The sequence below is a fragment of the Oncorhynchus mykiss genome, chromosome 2, assembly GCF_013265735.2.
Source record: "Oncorhynchus mykiss isolate Arlee chromosome 2, USDA_OmykA_1.1, whole genome shotgun sequence".
Classification (NCBI taxonomy): domain Eukaryota; kingdom Metazoa; phylum Chordata; class Actinopteri; order Salmoniformes; family Salmonidae; genus Oncorhynchus; species Oncorhynchus mykiss.
Genome location: NC_048566.1, coordinates 5,636,802 through 5,662,533, shown reverse-complemented (window position 1 = coordinate 5,662,533; position 25,732 = coordinate 5,636,802). Strand labels below are relative to the sequence as shown.

General features: G+C 46.2%; 1 protein-coding gene across 3 annotated transcripts in view; it reads right to left on the bottom strand.

The window, feature by feature from the left end:
- Positions 1-25,732, bottom strand: part of jarid2a (jumonji, AT rich interactive domain 2a) — a 137,852-nt gene that overhangs the window by 91,314 nt on the left and 20,806 nt on the right. For all 3 annotated transcript variants that reach the window (XR_005034689.1, XM_036935962.1, XM_036935963.1), the window contains exons 2-3: positions 7,613-7,742; positions 2,074-2,218 (exon numbers count right to left, since the gene is read on the bottom strand). Coding sequence is in view for 2 of the 3 variants with exons in the window: in XM_036935962.1 (XP_036791857.1) it covers positions 2,074-2,218; positions 7,613-7,742 (275 nt within the window). In the remaining variant the exon portion in view is untranslated. The remainder of the gene's footprint in view (positions 1-2,073; positions 2,219-7,612; positions 7,743-25,732) is intronic.

The following is a 25,732-nucleotide window of genomic DNA, read 5'->3' as shown; positions in this document are numbered from 1 at the left end:
TCTTCAGTTGATAAGGTCTCTCTCTCTTCAGTTGATAAGCTCTCTCTCTCTCTCTCAGTTGATAAGCTCTCTCTCTCTCTCTCTTCAGTTGATAAGCTCTCTCTCTCTCTCTCTCAGTTGATAAGCTCTCTCTCTTCAGTTGATAAGGTCTCTCTCTCTTCAGTTGATAAGCTCTCTCTCTCTCTCTCTCAGTTGATAAGCTCTCTCTCTCTTCAGTTGATAAGCTCTCTCTCTGTCTCTTCAGTTGATAAGCTCTCTTTCTTTTCAGGTGATAAGCTCTCACTCTTCAGTTGATAAGCTCTCTCTCTTCAGTTGATAAGGTCTCTCTCTCTCTTCAGTTGATAAGCTCTCTCTCTCTCTTCAGTTGATAAGCTCTCTCTCTCTCTTCAGTTGACTAACAGGTGTCTGTACGTAGCCTCACTACTTTTATAGCCTCGCTACTGTATATAGCCTGTCTTTTTACTGTTGTTTAATTTCTTTACTTACCTATTGTTCACCTAATACCCTTTTTGCAGGTTAGAGCCTGTAAGTAAGCATTTCACTGTAAGGTCTACTACACCTGTTGTATTCAGCATTTCACTGTAAGGTCTACTACACCTGTTGTATTCAGCATTTCACTGTAAAGTCTACCTACACCTGTTGTATTCAGCATTTCACTGTAAGGTCTACCTACACCTGTTGTATTCAGCATTTCACTGTAAGGTCTACCTACACCTGTTGTATTCAGCATTTCACTGTAAGGTCTACTACACCTGTTGTATTCAGCATTTCACTGTAAGGTCTACTACACCTGTTGTATTCAGCATTTCACTGTAAGGTCTACTACACCTGTTGTATTCAGCATTTCACTGTAAGGTCTACTACACCTGTTGTATTCTGCATTTCACTGTAAGGTCTACTACACCTGTTGTATTCAGCATTTCACTGTAAGGTCTACTACACCTGTTGTATTCAGCATTTCCCTGTAAGGTCTACTACACCTGTTGTATTCAGCGCACGTGACAAATACATTTTGATTTGATAAGCTCTCCCTCTTCAGTTGATAAGCTCGCTCTCTCTTCAGTTGATAAGCTCGCTCTCTCTTCAGTTGATAAGCTCTCTCTCTCTCTTCAGTTGATAAGCTCGCGCTCTCTTCAGTTGATAAGCTCTCTCTCTCTCTCTCTCTCTCTTCAGTTGATAAGCTCTCTCTCTCTCTTCAGTTGATAAACTCTCTCTCTCTCTCTTCAGTTGATAAGCTCTCCCTCTTTTCAGTTGATAAGCTCTCTCTCTCTTCAGTTGATAAGCTCTCTCTCTTCAGTTGATAAGCTCGCTCTCTCTTCAGTTGATAAGCTCTCTCTCTCTCTCTCTCTTCAGTTGATAAGCTCTCTCTCTCTCTCTCTCTTCAGTTGATAAGCTCTCTCTCAGTGATCTCAGCATCTCCTTCCTGACTAAATTAGGTCAATACTACCCCCAGAGCTCTGGTCAAAAGTAGTGCACTATGCAGGGAATAGGGTGCCATTTGAAACACAGACACTGTATTTTGGTGGGCTTTGTTTTCAGCACCACAGAAAGACAGACTGTCACAAACACTGGCTGTTCTTTTAGATGTTTTTGAATATGATAAAAACAGTTGTAAAAACATTGGTAGTTGTTTTATTAGATCTGGACTTGGCAGAGTGGAGCAACAGGACAGTTGGCTGTCACACAGCCCGGTCTGATTGGCTGCCAATAGGAGACAGCCGGTGGACAGCAGGAGGACAGTACACTACACAACGTCCCTTCTTACCAGCGCCTCCCTGGTCCAAACAGTAACACAGTGCCCAGACCACAGCAGTCCAATCCTCCTGTTCTCGTACACACTCAGATCACAACACTATAACATATTGCTGTTCTGAGTAAAACAAGCGTTTATTTTGGGTTCTGATCGGGTAAGACTGTTGAGCTCAGCTCATATGAGACATTTATAGAGAGAGCTTTATATTACTCAAGACTCAATAAATAAATATCATTCATGTAAGGCCAGACATATATGTACCCATCCCAGATTGCCCCTTTAACACAGTTGAACCACATTGTAATACAGGGAGGGGTCACCTCTTTCTGACTGGATCGTCCCCGGAATACTCGCTGCTACCATCGTTGCTTTGAGACGAGCAGCGTGAGCACTCAGCTTTACCGTTGACTGCCAGTATGCCTGCCCCTGGTCCTGACCGGCAGCCATGGCTGTGTGGGAAAGAGCCTGTTGGTCAGGGAGAGGCACAATCAATTACAATCAACACTAACTGACATGTCAAAGGTGCAGAGTCAAATTCAGTAGCTAGACCCTCGGCCATGTAACTTGTTATTAAAAAGAGAAAGTGGGGAAGTGTCAGGGGTGGGATTCAATCCCGTGTCGCACACGGCCGTTCCCACTTTGTAACGATGCAAAGTTATATTCCATGACGCAAAAGCTTTATCCCAAAACCATCAAGCAATCTGGCTTGGCAAGAAAACAGCCTTTTTTACAATCTCAAATGTGTTTCTGTTCATTCTAAACAGACAGATGGTGTTACTGAATGGGATTATTGTTTAACATCTTTTTATCAGTACCAATACCAATTAAACATTTCTGATATACTTTTTAAGCACTTGTTTGCTATACTTGGCTGATGCATTTACTACTGTAATAATTCTGTCTATAGCCAGCAAACTATTCAAGTTGAACACAACCAAAAGTTCTGTCATTGTTCATCATTGTTCTAAGTCAAGCGTTGGTAATCTGTTTGGCTCAAAGGCCACATCGGGATTTTGAAATTCAACGGAGGGACGCATTTTTTGGGGACCAATTGTTTGTTAAAATCAATTTGCGGGGGCCTCCCAAGTCTAAGGCATTACTACAGACCCGGGTTCTATCCCAGGCCGATCGTGACTGGGAGACCCATGAGGTGGCGCACAATTGGCCCAGCATCGTCCGGGTTAGGAGAGGGTTTGGCAGGCAGGGATGTCCTTGTCCCATCTCGCTCTAGCGACTCTTGTGGCGGGCCGCACGCAGTGCACGCTGACATGGTCGCCAGGTGTTTCCTCCGACACATGGGTGCTGCTGGCTTCTGGGTTAAGTGGGCATTGTGTCAAGAAGCAGTGCGGCTTGGCTGGGTCGTGTTTCGGAGGATGCACAGCTCTCAACCTTCGCCTCTACCGAGTCCGTACGAGAGTTGCAGCGATGAGACAAGACTGTAACTACCAAACTGGACAAAACTAAATTGTGGAGAAAAAAGGGGGCCGGATTGAAGTGCTTGTGGGCCGTACTTTGCACCCCCCTTGTACCCAAGTTGTTGATCGTTGTTCATCGTTGTTGAGGACATAAATACATGCAGCACAGAAACAGAAGTCGTCCGTCGGTGTTGCTGTACTTTGGTCTGCTCAAAGGACGGTGTCCCAAATGACACCCTATTCCATATTTAGTGCAAGGCCAATATGTCTCTGGTAAAAAGTAGCGCACTATATAGGGCATAGGGTGCCATTTGGCTGGGAATGGCTCGTTCCTGTTACAGAACACTGTGCGTGCGTGCGTCTGTGCGTGTGTGCGTGTGTGTGTGCGTGCGTGCGTAGGAGAGCCCATTAGAGAGAAAGGAATCAGACAGGAAGTCCACAGTAAAAGCCACAGAAGGGGGCATTATCCTTACATTATTAGACAGAATGTACTTTACTACCAGACAATCACTGTAATCATGGCAGAATTATAATATTCCTAATGACCCATTGAACTAGAGAAATAACTGGAATTAGCACGGCACTAGTGTAACACTGGCAATGGGGATCTTGCATAGCTTTTGTCCAGAGGATGAATAATGTCTGCATGCCGGTAGTGACTGAGATTTAGGGTTCATCAGCTTATTATGTCTGACAGTTTGTTGATTATGTTTGATATATATTTGTATTGAACCTTTATTTATCTAGGCAAGTTAGATAAGAACAAATTCTTATTTACAATGACGGCCTCACCCTGGTGAAAACACGACGCTGTGCGCCGCCCTATGGGATTCCCAATCACGGCCGGTTGTGATACGGCCCGGATTCGAACCAGAGTGTCTGTAGTGACGCCTCAAATATTCCTCTATCTGTGGTGTAAAGGATCATGCTTCTGTGGCACAGTCGATGGTGCTCTGGGCTTCAGGCCAGAAGGTCGAGGGTTCAAGCTGCTCTCCTGTGGTGTAAAGGATCATGCTTCTGTGGCACAGTCGATGGTGCTCTGGGCTTCAGGCCAGAAGGTCGAGGGTTCAAGCTGCTCTCCTCCTGCCTGTTTCATTTCATTGGTGTTACTGAACAAATGATTGGCAGCAATCAATCAAATGTCTTTATGAAGCCCTTTTTTACATCAGCAGATGTCACAAAGTACTTATACAGAAACCCAGTCTTAAACACCACACAGCAAGCAATGCAGATGTAGAAGCCCAGTCTTAAACACCACACAGCAAGCAATGCAGATGTAGAAGCCCAGTCTTAAACACCACACAGCAAGCAATGCAGATGTAGAAGCCCAGTCTTAAACACCACACAGCAAGCAATGCAGATGTAGAAGCCCAGTCTTAAACACCACACAGCAAGCAATGCAGATGTAGAAGCCCAGTCTTAAACACCACACAGCAAGCAATGCAGATACAGAAACCCAGTCTTAAACACCACACAGCAAGCAATGCAGATGTAGAAGCCCAGTCTTAAACACCACACAGCAAGCAATGCAGATGTAGAAGCCCAGTCTTAAACACCACACAGCAAGCAATGCAGATGTAGAAGCCCAGTCTTAAACACCACACAGCAAGCAATGCAGATACAGAAACCCAGTCTTAAACACCACACAGCAAGCAATGCAGATGTAGAAGCCCAGTCTTAAACACCACACAGCAAGCAATGCAGATGTAGAAGCCCAGTCTTAAACACCACACAGCAAGCAATGCAGATGTAGAAGCCCAGTCTTAAACACCACACAGCAAGCAATGCAGATGTAGAAGCCCAGTCTTAAACACCACACAGCAAGCAATGCAGATGTAGAAGCCCAGTCTTAAACACCACACAGCAAGCAATGCAGATGTAGAAGCCCAGTCTTAAACACCACACAGCAAGCAATGCAGATGTAGAAGCACGGTGGCTAAAAAAACCTAGAAAGGCAGGAACCTAGGAAGAAACCTAGAGAGGAACCAGGCTCTGAGGGGTGGCCAGTCCTCTTCTGGCTGTGCCGGGTGGAGATTAGAAACCTAGAGAGGAACCAGGCTCTGAGGGGTGGCCAGTCCTCTTCTGGCTGTGCCGGGTGGAGATTAGAAACCTAGAGAGGAACCAGGCTCTGAGGGGTGACCAGTCCTCTACATGGCTGTGCCGGGTGGAGATTAAAAAACCTAGAGAGGAACCAGGCTCTGAGGGGTGGCCAGTCCTCTTCTGGCTGTGCCGGGTGGAGATTAGAAACCTAGAGAGGAACCAGGCTCTGAGGGGTGGCCAGTCCTCTTCTGGCTGTGCCGGGTGGAGATTAGAAACCTAGAGAGGAACCAGGCTCTGAGGGGTGGCCAGTCCTCTTCTGGCTGTGCCGGGTGGAGATTAGAAACCTAGAGAGGAACCAGGCTCTGAGGGGTGGCCAGTCCTCTTCTGGCTGTGCCGGGTGGAGATTAGAAACCTAGAGAGGAACCAGGCTCTGAGGGGAGGCCAGTCCTCTTCTGGCTGTGCAGGGTGGAGATTAGAAACCTAGAGAGGAACCAGGCTCTGAGGGGTGGCCAGTCCTCTTCTGGCTGTGCCGGGTGGAGATTAGAAACCTAGAGAGGAACCAGGCTCTGAGGGGTGACCAGTCCTCTTCTGGCTGTGCCGGGTGGAGATTAGAAACCTAGAGAGGAACCAGGCTCTGAGGGGTGGCCAGTCCTCTTCTGGCTGTGCCGGGTGGAGATTAGAAACCTAGAGAGGAACCAGGCTCTGAGGGGTGGCCAGTCCTCTTCTGGCTGTGCCGGGTGGAGATTAGAAACCTAGAGAGGAACCAGGCTCTGAGGGGTGGCCAGTCCTCTTCTGGCTGTGCCGGGTGGAGATTAGAAACCTAGAGAGGAACCAGGCTCTGAGGGGTGGCCAGTCCTCTTCTGGCTGTACCGGGTGGAGATTAGAAACCTAGAGAGGAACCAGGCTCTGAGGGGTGGCCAGTCCTCTTCTGGCTGTACCGGGTGGAGATTAGAAGAGTACAAGTGGGATGAGTGAACATGAATAGTGCACATAGGAAAGAGGGAAAAGGAGGAAGTGATTTATATAGAATTCTAATCTAATCTAGTCTAATCTAATCTAGTCTGCCTTGAGAATTCATCTGAAACATTTGCACCTTTTGAGAATTCAAAAAATATATATTTTAGATATTAGATATTGGTGTGAAAATGGGATATTTTCTGTGCAGGAATGCCATGCGTTGTCTCCTAGCGGTGTTAAAGTGCAGAGAAACACATTAGACCAAGAGATAATAATAGCCTCCTCCATGCGTAGGGAGATTCCTGCTGAGGTTCAGAAGTGGCCTGGAGTGGCACCGTGGAGAGGCTGAGCGCAGCACTTCCATATCCTGACTCAAATGCCAATCAGTCACAAACATCAGAAGAGAGTCTGAACAGAAAGTGAACAAAGAGAAAAAGTGGCTTGCATCCCAAATGGCACACTATACCCTACATAGTGGAACTACTTTGGACCAGGGCCCCTAGGGAAAATGGCCTAAATAGGGAAAAGGGTGCCATTCGGGATGCATACAGGGAAAAGAGGAATTCCCCTCCCAGCTTGTCAGTGTGGGTAAACAGCCAGAGAAGACGTGTTACTGTAGAGAAGAGAAGCCAAAATGGAAGCATCTACTTGTGTATGCAGCGTTCACTTCCTGCTCCATTTGTGTTATTCCCAGATGAGTTATTCTGATCTTTAGAGCCTGTCTGAATAGCACGATGCTTTTCCTACTGTTTGTTTGTGTCTAGGTGTGCATTCCAAACGGCACCCTGTTCCTTTTATTAGTGAACCGGGACTCTACGGGGCCGTGGTCAAAAGCAGTGCACTACATAATGGGGAATAGGGTTCCACTTGAGTCTGTCTGACTCTGAATGCGTTGGTGTTTAGTTAGAAAGGCTGAATCATTTCGCATAAAACAGGCCTTTCTCCTGCCTGCTCAGAATACTCTTTCTTTATCCAGGTTGGAAAATTATAATAGTGTACTGTATGAACAGGAGGCTATTTCACAAGGAGGTATAACATGGTATTTGTGAATACCAAAATGAACCTATTCTATCTCACTTCTTACGGTAAGAAATTCTAGCCTCATGAAACAGGAACAAAACGCTGTGCTCACGTTTGGTTAAGTGAAACAGAGTTTGATCTCAAGAGGTCTGGTTGGTTTGATGAGACTAAAGAAACTAACTGTGCCGGAGAACCATTTAGTAACACGTATGCTGAGGATGTGGTAGAAAGAGAAACGCTCAACACAATGGTCATTTCTAAGGCAACGCAGGCTATTGTTGAAGGCCCACTGACAATGGCTTCCTCCCAAATGGAACCCTATTCTCCCATAGGGCTCTGGTCAAAAGTAGCGCACTACATATAGGGATTAGGGTGCCATTTGGGATGTAGCCGTTGTGACAATAACAGCTACAGGCGACAGACTCACCGTTGATGTTTCCTGTGCCGAGGCCATCTGTCACCTTGTTCCTCTGGGTGTTCTTAAACTCCTTCAGAGAAAGGTAGAGCACCTTCCTCACCTCGCGTTCCTCTAACCACGGGATTCCGTCACTGTCGTCCTGAGAGAGGACGGGGGACAGACAGGGTTAGCGATGTCCGCTTATTGTAGCAAACGCCAAGGTCTCAGAGAGGGAAGAACATCATCACTGTTTTCACAACTGGTATCTGTCCCAAACTGGCACCCTATTTCTTATATAGGGCACTACTTATCCCCTTAGGCCCTGGTCAAAGGTAGTGCACTATATAGGGAATAGGGCGCCATATTGGGCTGAAACCTTTTTCATTCAGTGAATGGAACTGATGTCTTCTGACAGTGAGATGTGAAAAACTCACACAAACACACACGCGCACACACACACACACACACACACACACACACACACACACACACACACACACACACACACACACACACACACACACACACACACACACACACACACACACACACGCACAAACACACACACAAACACACACACACACAAACACACACACACACAGCAGCTGGGCCAGGTAAGAGCCAATAATTAGTCATATAATATAATGGTTTCATTTGTTCCTTTCAAAGCAAGTCCTGCAGGCTCTAGTTTGTCTTATCTTGATTATTGTCCATTCGCGTGGCCCAGTGCTGCTAGTAAAGACGTCGTTAAGCTGCAGCTGGCCCAGAACAGAGCGTCTCTACACTGTAATCCGAGGGGTAATATCCACACTATGCATCCAGTCTCTCTTGGTTAAGAGTTGAGGAGAGACTGAATGCATCAATTCTTCTTTTTTTCTAAGAAACATTAATGTGTTGAAAATGACAAATTGTTTGTATAGTATAACTTACACAACTTGCACTGACACACACACGTTTCAGTCCCCAAATCCATAACAAGTTCAAGAAAGCTGTACAGTATTATACAGAGCCAGGATTGCATCTGTTCCATCTCTTGTTGCTCAAATAAACAGCAAACCTGGTTTCAAAAACAGGTAAAGCAACACCTCCCAACACCTCTCCTCTATTTGACCTAGATATTCTGTGTGTATCTACTGATACTTGACATTATAAATGTATGTAGTTCTGTCGTTGAGCTGTTGTCTGTTAATGTTCTGTATTATGTCATGTTTCATGTTCTCTGTTGGACCCCAGGAAGAGGAGATGCTGCTTTCTCAACAGCTAAATGCTGATCCTAATAAAATACCAAATACCAATACCGGTCGGTCACCTTGAGCTGAGCCTGTCCTACACAGAGTAAGTCCCTTTCAGTTGTTGGGGTGCGTCCCAAACGTCAGCCTATTCCCTATATAGTGCACTACTTATTTTTTTTAAACCAAATCTCTTTGGACCTTGGTCAAAAGTAGTGCACTATGTAGGGAATAGGCTACTATTTGGTTGTGTTCGTAGGGAATAGGCTACTATTTGGAACACAACCTTGCTCCACACATCTCCTCCCTTCGGACCTTACATGTGGAAATTACCCAGAGAGCTTTTCAGGAACAAAGCATTGAAGCAATACCCTGGGTGAGATGTATGGCAGGAAGTCGGGCAGCCTCCCTGTGTGTAACTACAGAGCTGGGCTACGTCCAAAATGGCACCCTGTTCCCTATATAGGGCCACTACTGACCCATAAGGCTCTGGTCAAAAGTAGTACACTTAAATGGTAATAGGGTGCCATTTGGGATGTAGTATCCCTCGTCTCACTTCTGGGTGTTTGTTCTATAAATCACAGGCTTTCATCTCTCAGCCTGCGTCCCAAACCACACCCAGGGCTCTGGTCAAAAAGTAGTGCACTATGTAGGGAATAGGGTGCCATTTGGGATGCACTGACTCAGACAGACACAGTTTGAAATAGTATTTGTTCAGCTGGAGAGCACCTGGCTGAAATGTCTATGACACATCAAATCAAAGAGACTGGACATAGCAGTTCAACAGGAAAACAAGGAACCAAACTGAACGTGGGGGGGGTTTCTCTCTCAACCAATCAACTTTCATCTAGGTACTGACCAAATGGAACCCAGAACCACATGTACAGTAATGCATGCATCATATAGACTAATGTGACCTTTGGCCGTGTGTCGGTCTTGAGACTCAAGCCCCTTCACCACAGTAGTAAGTCTGTCTATGCACCAGTCCAGGCCAGCCAGGCTATACTGTATAACATGTACAAAGAGAGAGTCATTACAAACACTGGATATGAAAATGCTGTTGAACTAGAAATCCTCTGTTAGAGAGTTAGCCGCAGGGTACCGCGTCAGAGAGGGTTTCCAACAGGCTGAATTGTGTTATTATAGCACACTGCCTGTCGGTGAACGGTAGTGGTCGTATCCCAAATCGCACCCTATTCCCTCTATAAGACTGTTGACCAGGGACAACAGAGCTCTCTGGCTGCCATTTGGGACGTAGGCCACAGTGTTTGAACAGCATACATTCCTCCCCCAGAAGCTGTTCCTGTGTGGATCTCCCCTCTTCCTGTTCCACATGACCCACATCTCTACACACACACACACACACACACACACACACACACACACACACACACACACACACACACACAGACACACACACACAAACACCGACATGCACGCACACACACACAAACAGACGTACACACAAACACACACACACACCGACATGCACGCACACACACACAAACAGACGTACACACACGCAGTCGCATACACACACACACACGGACAGACGCGGCACACACACACACACACACACACACTCACACCAAACATGGATGCACACACTCACAGGGAAAATCCCACATAGCACTGTGTCTAAAAATTCCTTTCACGTTTACTGTAGCAGTGCTGCTGCAGTGAAGGAGTCACACACACACACACACACACAACCACACACACACACACACACACACACACACACACACACACACACACACACACACACACACACACACACACACACACACACACACACACACAGCTAATAAAAAGCCGAGTGATAATAGCAGCCTACTGAATGTCACAACAGAAATGAGTGGCTTACAGGACCATTACCAGGAGCTTCCTCAGGATTTTCTCTTATAAGAGCGATCAGATAGCATAAAAAACACAGTGCAATCTTCACTTGTACAGTCATGGCCAAACGTTTTGAGAATGACACAAAATTCATTTCCACGAAGTTGGCTGCTTCAGTGTCTTTAGATGTTTTTGTCAGATGTTACTATGGATACTGACATATAATTACAAGCATTTCATAAGTGTCAAAGGCTTTTATCATACTAAATGGAGTGTCTCTGATTTACGTACAGAATAATACGAAATGCTTTGAGACCAGGTTGAGATCACATGACTTGATGTCTCACTATTATAAGAGCGCTTTGGGAGAAAACAATGTATAATGTATCCCATTTAGCAGACGCTAAAACACACGTCTACACAGCACTGTACAGTCGTGGCCAAAAGTTTTGAGAATGACACAAATATTAATTTTCACAAAGTCTGCTTCCTCAGTTTGTATGATGGCAATTTGCATATACTCCAGAATTTTATGAAGAGTGATCAGATGAATTGCAATTAATTGCAAAGTCCCTCTTTGCCATGCAGGAGGAGCCTGGTGGTGGGATGGTGAGGAGGCCAGTGGCCTGGTCTCCCGTGGAGAGGAGCCTGGTGGTGGGATGGTGAGGAGGCCAGTGGCCTGGTCTCCCGTGGAGAGGAGCCTGGTGGTGGGATGGTGAGGAGGCCAGTGGCCTGGTCTCCCATGGAGAGGAGCCTGGTGGTGGGATGGTGAGGAGGCCAGTGGCCTGGTCTCCCGTGGAGAGGAGCCTGGTGGTGGGATGGTGAGGAGGCCAGTGGCCTGGTCTCCCGTGGAGAGGAGCCGGGTGGTGGGATGGTGAGGAGGCCAGTGGCCTGGTCTCCCATGGAGAGGAGCCTGGTGGTGGGATGGTGAGGAGGCCAGTGGCCTGGTCTCCCGTGGAGAGGAGCCTGGTGGTGGGATGGTGAGGAGGCCAGTGGCCTGGTCTCCCGTGGAGGGGAGCCTGGTGATGGGATGGTGAGGAGGCCAGTGGCCTGGTCTCCCATGGAGGGGAGCCTGGTGGTGGGATGGTGAGGAGGCCAGTGGCCTGGTCTCCCATGGAGAGGAGTCTGGTGGTGGGATGGTGAGGAGGCCAGTGGCCTGGTCTCCCATGGAGAGGAGCCTGGTGGTGGGATGGTGAGGAGGCCAGTGGCCTGGTCTCCCATGGAGAGGTGTGTGGAGGCCAGTGGCCTGGTCTCCCATGGAGAGGTGTGTGGAGGCCAGTGGCTTGGTCTCCCATGGAGAGGAGCCTGGTGGTGGGATGGTGAGGAGGCCAGTGGCCTGGTCTCCCGTGGAGAGGAGCCGGGTGGTGGGATGGTGAGGAGGCCAGTGGCCTAGTCTCCCATGGAGAGGAGCCTGGTGGTTGGATGGTGAGGAGGCCAGTGGCCTGGTCTCCCGTGGAGAGGAGCCTGGTGGTGGGATGGTGAGGAGGCCAGTGGCCTGGTCTCCCGTGGAGGGGAGCCTGGTGGTGGGATGGTGAGGAGGCCAGTGGCCTGGTCTCCCATGGAGAGGAGCCTGGTGGTGGGATGGTGAGGAGGCCAGTGGCCTGGTCTCCCGTGGAGGGGAGCCTGGTGGTGGGATGGTGAGGAGGCCAGTGGCCTGGTCTCCCATGGAGGGGAGCCTGGTGGTGGGATGGTGAGGAGGCCAGTGGCCTGGTCTCCCGTGGAGAGGAGCCTGGTGGTGGGATGGTGAGGAGGCCAGTGGCCTGGTCTCCCATGGAGGGGAGCCTGGTGGTGGGATGGTGAGGAGGCCAGTGGCTTGGTCTCCCGTGGAGAGGAGCCTGGTGGTGGGATGGTGAGGAGGCCAGTGGCCTAGTCTCCCATGGAGAGGAGCCTGGTGGTGGGATGGTGAGGAGGCCAGTGGCCTGGTCTCCCGTGGAGAGGAGCCGGGTGGTGGGATGGTGAGGAGGCCAGTGGCCTGGTCTCCCGTGGAGAGGAGCCGGGTGGTGGGATGGTGAGGAGGCCAGTGGCCTAGTCTCCCATGGAGAGGAGCCTGGTGGTGGGATGGTGAGGAGGCCAGTGGCCTGGTCTCCCGTGGAGGGGAGCCTGGTGGTGGGATGGTGAGGAGGCCAGTGTCAGAGGAGTGCACTGAACAGGTTGAATGTAGGGGTGCAGCAGGTCAATAAGGTATGTGGGCGCCAGTCCATTGAGCATTTTCTAGGTGAGCATGAGCAGTCCTGTGTTGAACTGGGATCCAGTGGAGTTTGATGAGGGTGGGGGTGATGGGGTCCTTGTGCAGCTGAATTTTGAATATGTTGAAGTCTGTCCAGTGTTTTGGCGGGGAGTCCGTAGAGAATGGCATTGCAGTAGTCCAGGCGTGAATGAGGGTTTCAGCAGTGGGGTCAACGAGAGAGTAGATGTGTGTTTTAGCGTCTGCTAAATGGTATACATTACACGTTGTTTCTCCCAAAGCACTCTTAGAAGAGTGAGACGTCAAGTCCTGTGATCCTTACATTTCTAGCATTGTGTAGGTTTGTGTTTCTGTCCCAGAGCATCCTTCAGTTCACCGAGGCATGTACACTGAACCACATCAACTCCTTCAGGGAGGACCTAACTAACCCACAGCCTGTTTTATTTATCAACACTTTGCACTTGATCTCATGAAACGCCACACAGCTATAAATAACCATCACCCCTGAATCACCCCTTGAGAAGCCCACTGAAAGTCTGCGTTCCAACTGGCACCCTATTCCTTGTGTACTGTATAGACCCAGAGCAAAAGTAGTGCACTATGTAGGGAATAGGGTGCCATTTGGGATACAACCTTGTACAGATTGCTCAGCCGTGGACGATCCAGTACTTTTACGTGTCATGCTTTTCAGGGTTTGACAGATGTGGGATACTGTCTGACATACCAGCTAGTTATCTGGCAGATATCATGGAGGGAAACAGTCCTCCATTTCAGGCTGTTCAACACTCTTCAACAACACTGACTAGACTGAGGCTGCATCGCCAATGGCCCCCTGTTCCTTATTTAGTGCATTACTTTTGACCTGCAGAGCACTAAATAGTAAATAGAGGGTGCCATTTGGGACTCAAGAAGTCACTAGATTGACAGTCCCCCAGAGACTGAAGTCAAAGTGCTAAACGTGCTGCTCAGACCCTCTGTCTCTTTCTCTTTCTCTCTCTCTGTCTCTCTCTTTCTCTCTGTCTCTCTCTCTCTGTCTCTTTCTCCCTCGCTCTCTGTCTCTCTCTCTTTCTCTGTCTCTTTCTCCCTCGCTCTCGCTCTGTCTCTCTCTGTCTCTCTCTGTCTCTCTCTTTCTCCCTCTTCCTCTCTCTCTCTCTCTCTGTCTCTCTCTTTCTCTCTCTTTCTCTCTCTCTCTCTCTCTCTCACTCTCTCCTTCTCCCTCTCTCTCTCTCTTTCTCTCCCTCTTTCTCTCTCTCTCTCTCGCTCTCTCTTTCTCCCTCTCTCTCTCTCTCTTTCTCCCTCTCTTTCTCCATCTTCCTCTCTCTTTCTCCCTCTCTTTTCCTTCCTCCCTATCTCTTTCTCTCTCTCTCTCTTTCTTTTCTCTCCCTCTCTCTTTCTCTCTCTCTCTCTTTCTTTCCCCTCTCTCCCTTTTCTCTCTCTCTCTCTCCCTCTCTCAATTCAATTTAATTCAATTCAATTCAATTCAAGGGGCTTTATTGGCATGGGAAACATGTTAACATTGCCAAAGCAAGTGAGGTAGATAATAAACAAAAGTGAAATAAACAATAAAAATGAACAGTAAACATTACACATACAGAAGTTTCAAAACAATAAAGACATTATAAATGTCATATTATACTCTTTCTCTCTCTCTCTCTCTTTCTCTCTCTGTCTCTCTCTCTCTTTCTCTCTCTCTGTGGGTTAGAAGATCTTAATCATCAAATACAGACAGACAGACAGACAGACAGACAGACAGTCCTTCGCCCCTGAGCCGAAGCAGAGACTGGAGTCAAATACAGTCCTGTTCATCTTTATTTTCTTTAAATGTATTTTCAAGATTTATTTAGACAGATTGTAAATTATAGGGGGCTACATTTTACATGTAGCAGACGTTCTTATCCAGAGAGAATTACAGGAGAAATTAGGGTTAAATGCCTTGCTCAAGGGGCACAGACAGAGTGTTAGCTACCACTCAGCCACCACTCTACATTGTAGGTCCTGACTGATACATGATGAATAGGGAACTGTGAAGACCATGTTGTAAGGACCATAGTGAGTCCAATCCTCGTCTTCCTACTCTCTACTCCAGATTAGGTTTGGGGTCAATTCCTTCCTGTCAATATATGATCCAAATGCAATTCGTGAACTGAAAATGACTAATAATCGTCACAAAATGTGTGAATTTAATGTATTTTAATGTAAATTCCCTTTCCTGGGTTAACGGAGTTGGAATGAAATTGAGCCCCGACCCTGTGCCAGTTTCTTTTGGCTCAGTGTATCTGCACATGTTCCTGTGGCAGCTGAAGAGTTAAGGGTGCTGCTGCTGAGCCAGAATGACAAACCTGGCCTAATTTCACCAGCCTTAACAGAACTGGATCTTTCCAGTCCACACAGTGTGAGGCCACAGCACACACCGCTCAGTCAGAATCCACCGTCACACACAGACACTGTAATGTAGTTTCATGCAGAGACAGATGTGAAAGGATTTTCCCAAATTACACCCTATTCCCTATATAGTGCCATAGGGCTCTGGTCAAATGTAGTGCACTATATATATGGAATTGCAGGGTGCACACCATGTGAAGGGAAACTAATACAGGCAGGAACTCACTCTCTGCCGTGTGTACAGGACACAAAACCACACTGCAGATTTAGAAGCATTTACATTGTATTCACTACACTGTCCCTCCATATCTGTCAAACAGTTTGCACTTTTGGGACTATTGAACAAAGTCAAGCATTTTTTATTTAATTTTTTATTTCACCTTTATTTAACCAGGTAGGCTAGTTGAGAACAAGTTCTCATTTGCAACTGCGACCTGGCCAAGATAAAGCAAAGCAATTCGACACATACAACAACACAGAGTTACACAAGGAATAAACAAAACATACAGTCAATAATACAGTAGAACAAAAGAGAACAAAAGAAAACAGAAAGTATATATACAGTGAGTGCAAATGAGGTACGATAAGGGAGTTAAGGCAATAAATAGGCCGTGGTGGCGAAGTAATTACAACATACCAATTAAACACTGGAATGGTAGATGTGCAGAAGACGAATGTGCAAGTAGAGATACTGGGGTGCAAAGAAGCAAGATAAATAATTAAATACAGTATGGGGATGAGGTAGGTAGATAGATGGGCTGTTTACAGATGGGCTATGTACAGGTGCAGTGATCTGTGAGCTGCTCTGACAGCTGGCGCTGTGAGGGGAGCTAATGAGGGAGATATGAGTCTCCAGCTTCAGTGATTTTTGCAGTTCGTTCCAGTCATTGGCAGCAGAGAACTGGAAGGAAAGACGACCAAAGGAGGAATTGGCTTTGGGGGTGACCAGTGAGATATACCTGCTGGAGCGCGTGCTACGAGTGGGTGCTGCAATGGTGACCAGTGAACTGAGATAAGGCAGGCCTTTACCTAGCAGAGACTTGTAGATTACCTGTAGCCAGTGGGTTTGGCGACCCAAGTACATAACCCAAGACTTGTAGATAACCTGTAGCCAGTGGGTTTGGCGACCCAAGTACATAACCCAAGACTTGTAGATGACCTGTAGCCAGTGGGTTTGGCGACCCAAGTACATCTTGATTTGACACATCTAGGATTTGTCATTGTTAGTTTGATATGGGTTCACAATGTGACACATCTAGGATTTGTCATTGTTAGTTTGGTAAAGAGGGTGAATGGTTTGATTTAATCTGGGCCTCGATAATATATGGGCCCCGATATAATCTGGGCTTCGATATAATCTGGGCCTGTATATAATCTGGGCCTGTATATAATTTGGGCCTGTATATAATCTAGGCCTGTATATAATCTGGGCCTGTATATAATCTGGGCCTGTATATAATCTGGGCTTGGGCCTGTATATAATCTAGGCCTGTATATAATCTGGGCCTGTATATAATCTAGGCCTGTATATAATCTGGGCCTGTATATAATATGGGCCTGTATATAATCTAGGCCTGTATATAATCTAGGCCTGTATATAATCTGGGCCTGTATATAATCTGGGCCTGTATATAATCTGGGCCTGTATATAATCTGGGCCTGTATATAATCAGGGCCTGTATATAATCTGGGCCTGTATATAATCTGGGCCTGTATATAATCTAGGCCTGTATATAATCTGGGCCTGTATATAATCAGGGCCTGTATATAATCTGGGCCTGTATATAATCTGGGCCTGTATATAATCTGGGCCTGTATATAATCTGGGCCTGTATATAATCTGGGCCTGTATATCGCCTCGCTACTGTTATTTTATTGTCGCACTTTAATTATTTGTTATTTTTCTATTTTCTTCTTTTAAATTTAAATGTTTCATTTATGTATTTTTTTTACTTCAGTTTATTTTATTAAATAATATCTTAACACTTATTTTTCTTAAAGCTGCATTGTTGGTTAATGGCTTGTACGTAAGCATTTCACTGTAAAGTCTACACCTGTTGTATTCGGTGCACGTGACAAATAACATGTGTTTAAATTTGATTTGACTATACAATACAACACAACCATGAGAGTCTCCGTCTGCCTCCCAGATAGAACACTAGTCCTTATAAAGTGAGAGCACTACATTTCACCAACGCTGGCTCTGGTCAAAAGTAGTACACTATGATGGGAATAGGGTGCCATTTTGTCCTGTCCTACTCACACTACACTTCCTGGTCCTGTCACGCTTCTCTCCCTTCTGCTTCCTTCAGGCTGGTCTTGTCTGGTCTGCTGGACTCAATCCCCCTCACCCCTGCCAGCCCTGGGGTCAAAGGGGACTGTTGACCTCTGACTTCCTGTCAGCAATTTAGTCAGCCGGTAATGAGCATGGCGCCTGACCACAAAGAATAGCTGTTTTAAAGACGTCTGTCTTGTGCTGTTCTCTCTCTCTGCGTGTGTGCGTGCGTGTGTGTGCGTGTCAATCTGTTCGTCATCTAAGTGCAGCTACAACGACGGTGATGAATAAACCAAGACAACCTTTTTATTAAGTTCATTCTACACCTCTTTGAACATCCTCCTCACACTGCACTTCCTGGTCCTGTCCTCCTCACACTTCCTGGTCCTGTCCTCCTCACACTTCTTGGTCCTGTCCTCCTCACACTTCTTGGTCCTGTCCTCCTCACACTTCCTGGTCCTGTCCTCCTCACACTTCCTGGTCATGTCCTCCTCACACTTCCTGGTCCTGTCCTCCTCACACTTCTTAGTCCTGTCCTCCTCACACTTCTTGGTCCTGTCCTCCTCACACTTCTTGGTCCTGTCCTCCTCACATTTCCAGGTCCTGTCCTCTTCACACTACACTTCCTGGTCCTGTCCTCCTGACTGAATGTAATCAGATTTGACTCCAGACCTTTTCTTTCCTCCTTAACTTGTTAAACATCATTCCCAGAGTATTCTAGAGGATTTCTGTCCAATCATTCTGTCTGTTAGACACGCTAGCAAATGTGAAGAGATGTGAACGTGAGATGTTTTTTTAAGGGAAGTCAGTCACTGTGGCAGCCATGTAGCTAGTGGATTCGTTGCAAATGGCACCCTATTCCCTATATATAGTGTTAGTGAACTACTTTTGACCAGAGCCCTATGGGCTAATGGGAAGGGCTAGTGATCCCTCCCACCCTGCCTCCCACCTTGCCTCCCTCCCTCCTCCTTCCCACCCACCCACCCACCCACCCACCTTCCCTCCCTCCTTGCCTGCCTCCCTCCCTGCTTGCCTCCCTCCCTGCTTGCCTCCCTCCCTGCCTCCCTCCCTGCCTCCCTCCCTGCCTGCCTCCCTGCGTCCCTCCCTGCCTCCCTCCCTCCTCCTTCCTGCCCTCCCTGCCTCCCTCCCTCCCTCCCTGACACAAAGGACATTCCACAGTGGGGCCTAGATGTCACCCTCGGAGACCCACAGACAAGCACGACACACAATATGAGAAAAAGCATCCCAAATGGCCCTATTCCCTATGTAGGGCACTGATTTAGACCAGGAGCATAAGGAGTAGGATACAATTTGGGACAAAAACACAAATATCCCCATGAACAGGGCAGAAACAAACCCACTAGCCCCTGGGTTGTACATCATCAAGCATTACACTACAAAGCCTAAAATGGGGGGATAGAGAGAGGGTTTAAGTGTCACACTTTCTTCATAGGTTAAAAATGTTAAAAGGAAAGAATAAACTCTTCTCTAGTCTCTCCCTGTGTCAGTCTGACCTGTCTAGTGGTGCTGCTAGCTGCTACAACCTGTCTGTGTGTTGCTAGTCTCTCCCTGTGTCAGTCTGACCTGTCTAGTGGTGCTGCTAGTCTCTCCCTGTGTCAGTCTGACCTGTCTAGTGGTGCTGCTAGTCTCTCCCTGTGTCAGTCTGACCTGTCTAGTGGTGATGCTAGTCTCTCCCTGTGTCAGTCTGACCTGTCTAGTGGTGCTGCTAGTCTCTCCCTGTGTCAGTCTGACCTGTCTAGTGGTGCTGCTAGTCTCTCCCTGTGTAAGTCTGACCTGTCTAGTGGTGCTGCTAGCTTCTACAACCCTTCTGTGTGTTGCTAGTCTCTCCCTGTGTCAGTCTGACCTGTCTAGTGGTGCTGCTAGCTTCTACAACCCTTCTGTGTGTTGCTAGTCTCTCCCTGTGTCAGTCTGACCTGTCTAGTGGTGCTGCTAGCTGCTACAACACGTCTGTGTGTTGCTAGTCTCTCCCTGTGTCAGTCAGACCTGTCTAGTGGTGCTGCTAGCTTCTACAACCCGTCTGTGTGTTGCTAGTCTCTCCCTGTGTCAGTCTGACCTGTCTAGTGGTGCTGCTAGCTTCTACAACCTGTCTGTGTGTTGAGGGGGCTCTTGTTCACCATGTTATTAGCAGTGTAAACACAAAAGGACAATGCTCTGCGGACTCCTGAAGCGTCCGATTACGCCACACAGAGAGCCGGAGTTGGCTCATCAAGGGCACTTTGTTCTCTGTGACAGCATTATCCAATCAGTCACCTCGCGCCGCAAGATGGATCAGCGTGGACCCAGCCAGACAACAGCAGAAAGAAAGAGAGAGAGAGCCCCTCCTTTCCTCTCCAGCTCTCCCTGGCAACAAGCTGTTTTTTCCACGCCTGCCCGTTCCTCTATCTTCGTCGTAGACCAAACGCTTTGCTCTGCCCTCTACTCTTCATCCTCTACTCTTCATCATCTTGGTTCTGACACAGTGTGAACCTTCTCTGTGAATCAGATGGTCCGGCGGATAGCTTGACCTCACCCTGACCCTCGTTGGATTCTGTTTGGGTTTAAACAGAACAGAGCCACTCGGGGCCTGTACTTGTACCCATGGGCCTTTAGTGTTTTCACTGAACACCCCCCCCCCTTCTCTCTCGGTTCTGTTGTCACAGAGCCAAGCTTTTATCAGGAAGCTCGGGTTGCCTGATGTCGTGGGGCTTAACGTACAGTCAGATCCCATAATGCTGCAGTCAGCTGGCTGCCTGGCTCTGCAGGAAACACTGTATGAGGTTCCTTTACAATGACCTACTTGGCACGAATCTCCAAAAACAGAGTGAGTGAAGAGAAGGATTTGAGAATAACCTTTTCCATCAACCTTTTTTGGTTGAGAAACGGGAGGAGGGGAAAGAGCAGGGATATGTTGTTGTTTTTCTCCCAGCATCCCTTGAAAAATTCAGCAGCCATTTATTGAATTCAAAAAATATAGGCTAAAGACTACTTGCATGTCCATCCTATCTCTCCTCCATACAACATGTTGTCCATCCAATCTCTCCTCTATACAACATGTTGTCCATCCTATCTCTCCTCTATACAACATGTTGTCCATCCTATCTCTCCTCTATACAACATGTTGTCCATCCTATCTCTCCTCCATACAACATGTTGTCCATCCTATCTCTCCTCTATACAACATGTTGTCCATCCTATCTCTCTATACAACATGTTGTCCATCCTATCTCTCTATACAACATGTTGTCCACCCTATCTCTCCTCTATACAACATGTTGTCCACCCTATCTCTCCTCTATACAACATGTTGTCCACCCTATCTCTCCTCCATACACCATGTTGTCCATCCTATCTCTCCTCTATACAACATGTTGTCCACCCTATCTCTCCTCCATACAACATGTTGTCCATCCTATCTCTCTATACAACATGTTGTCCATCCTATCTCTCTATACAACATGATGTCCATCCTATCTCTCTATACAACATGTTGTCCATCCTATCTCTCTTTACAACATGTTGTCCATCCTATCTCTCTATACAACATGTTGTCCATCCTATCTCTCCTCCATACAGCATGTTGTCCATCCTATCTCTCTATACAACATGTCAAACCTATCTCTCCTCTATACAACATGCTGTCCATCCTATCTCTCTATACAACATGTTGTCCATCCTATCTCTCTATACAACATGCTGTCCATCCTATCTCTCCTCTATACAACATGTTGTCCATCCTATCTCTCCTCTATACAACATGTTGTCCATCCTATCTCTCCTGTATACAACATGTTGTCCACCCTATCTCTCCATACAACATGTTGTCCATCCTATCTCTCTTCCATACAACATGTTGTCCATCCTATCTCTCTATACAACATGTTGTCCATCCTATCTCTCCTCCATACAACATGTTGTCCACCCTATCTCTCTTCCATACAACATGTTGTCCATCCTATCTCTCTATACAACATGTTGTCCATCCTATCTCTCTATACAACATGTTGTCCATCCTATCTCTCCTCCATACAACATGTTGTCCATCCTATCTCTCCTCTATACAACATGTTGTCCATCCTATCTCTCCTCCATACAACATGTTGTCCATCCTATCTCTCCTCCATACAACATGTTGTCCATCCTATCTCTCCTCTATACAACATGTTGTCCATCCTATCTCTCCTCCATACAACATGTTGTCCATCCTATCTCCCCTCCATACAACATGTTGTCCATCCTATCTCTCCTCTATACAACATGTTGTCCATCCTATCTCTCCTCTATACAACATGTTGTCCATCCTATCTCTCCATACAACATGATGTCCATCCTATCTCTCCTCCATAAAACATGTTGTCCATCCTATCTCTCCTCCATACAACATGTTGTCCATCCTATCTCTCCTCTATACAACATGTTGTCCATCCTATCTCTCCTCCATACAACATGTTGTCCATCCTATCTCTCCTCCATACAACATGTTGTCCATCCTATCTCTCCTCCATACAACATGTTGTCCATCCTATCTCTCCTCCATACAACATGTTGTCCATCCTATCTCTCCTCTATACAACATGTTGTCCATCCTATCTCTCTATACAACATGTTGTCCATCCTATCTCTCCTCTATACAACATGTTGTCCATCCTATCTCTCCATACAACATGTTGTCCATCCTATCTCTCCTCTATACAACATGTTGTCCATCCTATCTCTCCTCCATACAACATGTTGTCCATCCTATCTCTCCTCTATACAACATGTTGTCCATCCTATCTCTCTATACAACATGTTGTCCATCCTATCTCTCCTCCATACAACATGTTGTCCATCCTATCTCTCCTCCATACAACATGTTGTCCATCCTATCTCTCCTCCATACAACATGTTGTCCATCCTATCTCTCCTCCATAAAACATGTTGTCCATCCTATCTCTCTATACAACATGTTGTCCATCCTATCTCTCCTCCATACAACATGTTGTCCATCCTATCTCTCCTCCATACAACATGTTGTCCATCCTATCTCTCCTCTATACAACATGTTGTCCATCCTATCTCTCCATACAACATGTTGTCCATCCTATCTCTCCTCCATACAACATGTTGTCCATCCTATCTCTCCTCCATACAACATGTTGTCCATACTATCTCTCCTCTATACAACATGTTGTCCATCCTATCTCTCCTCCATACAACATGTTGTCCATCCTATCTCTCTATACAACATGTTGTCCATCCTATCTCTCCTCCATACAACATGTTGTCCATCCTATCTCTCCTCCATACAACATGTTGTCCATCCTATCTCTCCTCCATACAACATGTTGTCCATCCTATCTCTCCTCCATACAACATGTTGTCCATCCTATCTCTCCTCTATACAACATGTTGTCCATCCTATCTCTCCATACAACATGATGTCCATCCTATCTCTCCTCCATACAACATGTTGTCCATCCTATCTCTCCTCCATACAACATGTTGTCCATCCTATCTCTCCTCTATACAACATGTTGTCCATCCTATCTCTCCTCCATACAACATGTTGTCCATCCTATCTCTCCTCCATACAACATGTTGTCCATCCTATCTCTCCTCTATACAACATGTTGTCCATCCTATCTCTCCTCTATACAACATGTTGTCCATCCTATCTCTCCATACAACATGATGTCCATCCTATCTCTCCTCCATACAACATGTTGTCCATCCTATCTCTCCTCCATACAACATGTTGTCCATCCTATCTCTCCTCTATACAACATGTTGTCCATCCTATCTCTCCTCCATACAACATGTTGTCCATCCTATCTCTCCTCCATACAACATGTTGTCCATCCTATCTCTCCTCTATACAACATGTTGTCCATCCTATCTCTCTATACAACATGTTGTCCATCCTATCTCTCCTCTATACAACATGTTGTCCATCCTATCTCTCCATACAACATGTTGTCCATCCTATCTCTCCTCTATACAACATGTTGTCCATCCTATCTCTCCTCCATACAACATGTTGTCCATCCTATCTCTCCTCTATACAACATGTTGTCCATCCTATCTCTCCATACAACATGTTGTCCATCCTATCTCTCCTCCATACAACATGTTGTCCATCCTATCTCTCCTCCATACAACATGTTGTCCATCCTATCTCTCCTCCATACAACATGTTGTCCATACTATCTCTCCTCTATACAACATGTTGTCCATCCTATCTCTCCTCCATACAACATGTTGTCCATCCTATCTCTCTATACAACATGTTGTCCATCCTATCTCTCCTCCATACAACATGTTGTCCATCCTATCTCTCCTCCATACAACATGTTGTCCATCCTATCTCTCCTCCATACAACATGTTGTCCATCCTATCTCTCCTCCATACAACATGTTGTCCATCCTATCTCTCCTCTATACAACATGTTGTCCATCCTATCTCTCCATACAACATGATGTCCATCCTATCTCTCCTCCATACAACATGTTGTCCATCCTATCTCTCCTCCATACAACATGTTGTCCATCCTATCTCTCCTCTATACAACATGTTGTCCATCCTATCTCTCTATACAACATGTTGTCCATCCTATCTCTCCTCCATACAACATGTTGTCCATCCTATCTCTCCTCCATACAACATGTTGTCCATCCTATCTCTCCTCCATACAACATGTTGTCCATCCTATCTCTCCTCCATACAACATGTTGTCCATCCTATCTCTCTATACAACATGTTGTCCATCCTATCTCTCCTCCATACAACATGTTGTCCATCCTATCTCTCCTCCATACAACATGTTGTCCATCCTATCTCTCCTCTATACAACATGTTGTCCATCCTATCTCTCCATACAACATGTTGTCCATCCTATCTCTCCTCCATACAACATGTTGTCCATCCTATCTCTCCTCCATACAACATGTTGTCCATCCTATCTCTCCTCCATACAACATGTTGTCCATACTATCTCTCCTCTATACAACATGTTGTCCATCCTATCTCTCCTCCATACAACATGTTGTCCATCCTATCTCTCTATACAACATGTTGTCCATCCTATCTCTCCTCCATACAACATGTTGTCCATCCTATCTCTCCTCCATACAACATGTTGTCCATCCTATCTCTCCTCTATACAACATGTTGTCCATCCTATCTCTCCTCCATACAACATGTTGTCCATCCTATCTCTCCTCCATACAACATGTTGTCCATCCTATCTCTCCTCCATACAACATGTTGTCCATCCTATCTCTCCTCTATACAACATGTTGTCCATCCTATCTCTCCTCCATACAACATGTTGTCCATCCTATCTCTCCTCCATACAACATGTTGTCCATCCTATCTCTCCTCTATACAACATGTTGTCCATCCTATCTCTCCTCTATACAACATGTTGTCCATCCTATCTCTCCATACAACATGATGTCCATCCTATCTCTCCTCCATACAACATGTTGTCCATCCTATCTCTCTTTACAACATGTTGTCCATCCTATCTCTCCTCCATACAACATGTTGTCCATCCTATCTCTCCTCTATACAACATGTTGTCCATCCTATCTCTCCTCTATACAACATGTTGTCCATCCTATCTCTCCATACAACATGATGTCCATCCTATCTCTCCTCCATACAACACGTTGTCCATCCTATCTCTCTATACAACATGGAAGTAAGAAGTAGTGCCTGTCTCTGTTCAGTGCTTTGCCACCATGCCAGGATTTCATGACTGGGGCCCCATGTCAACCTGGAGCTGCAGTAAAACAGCTTGATCCACATCATTAAGGAGGTGGATTAACAGCACCTTATTTTAACCAACACATTTAGACTCTCTCAATGGAGTCTGTGTTGATCCTAGAAATCACTACCTTAATAGCAGCTCTGTTGGACATGGCTAAGGTTATGAACAGAGACTTGATACAGTGCAAAAAAAAACAGTACTTTCACATAAATTCATCATGAATTCAAACTATTTACAATGAGCAAATGTGAATTATGCCTGGGCCAATCAGTGCATGTTTCTAATTCTGTTTTTGGCATTATAGAACGATAACCTAATAAATTAACTTAGAGAATGTCTGAAAATGTTTTCCATACTGAAAACACTGTACCACAAAATCACACAATAAATAGGCCATGTTGTGTTTATATCCTTATAATAAATTGTTGGAACATTTTAAGACCTTGGGGAGATGTTAGTTAGTCTAGATACAGTGGGGATCCGTCCAAA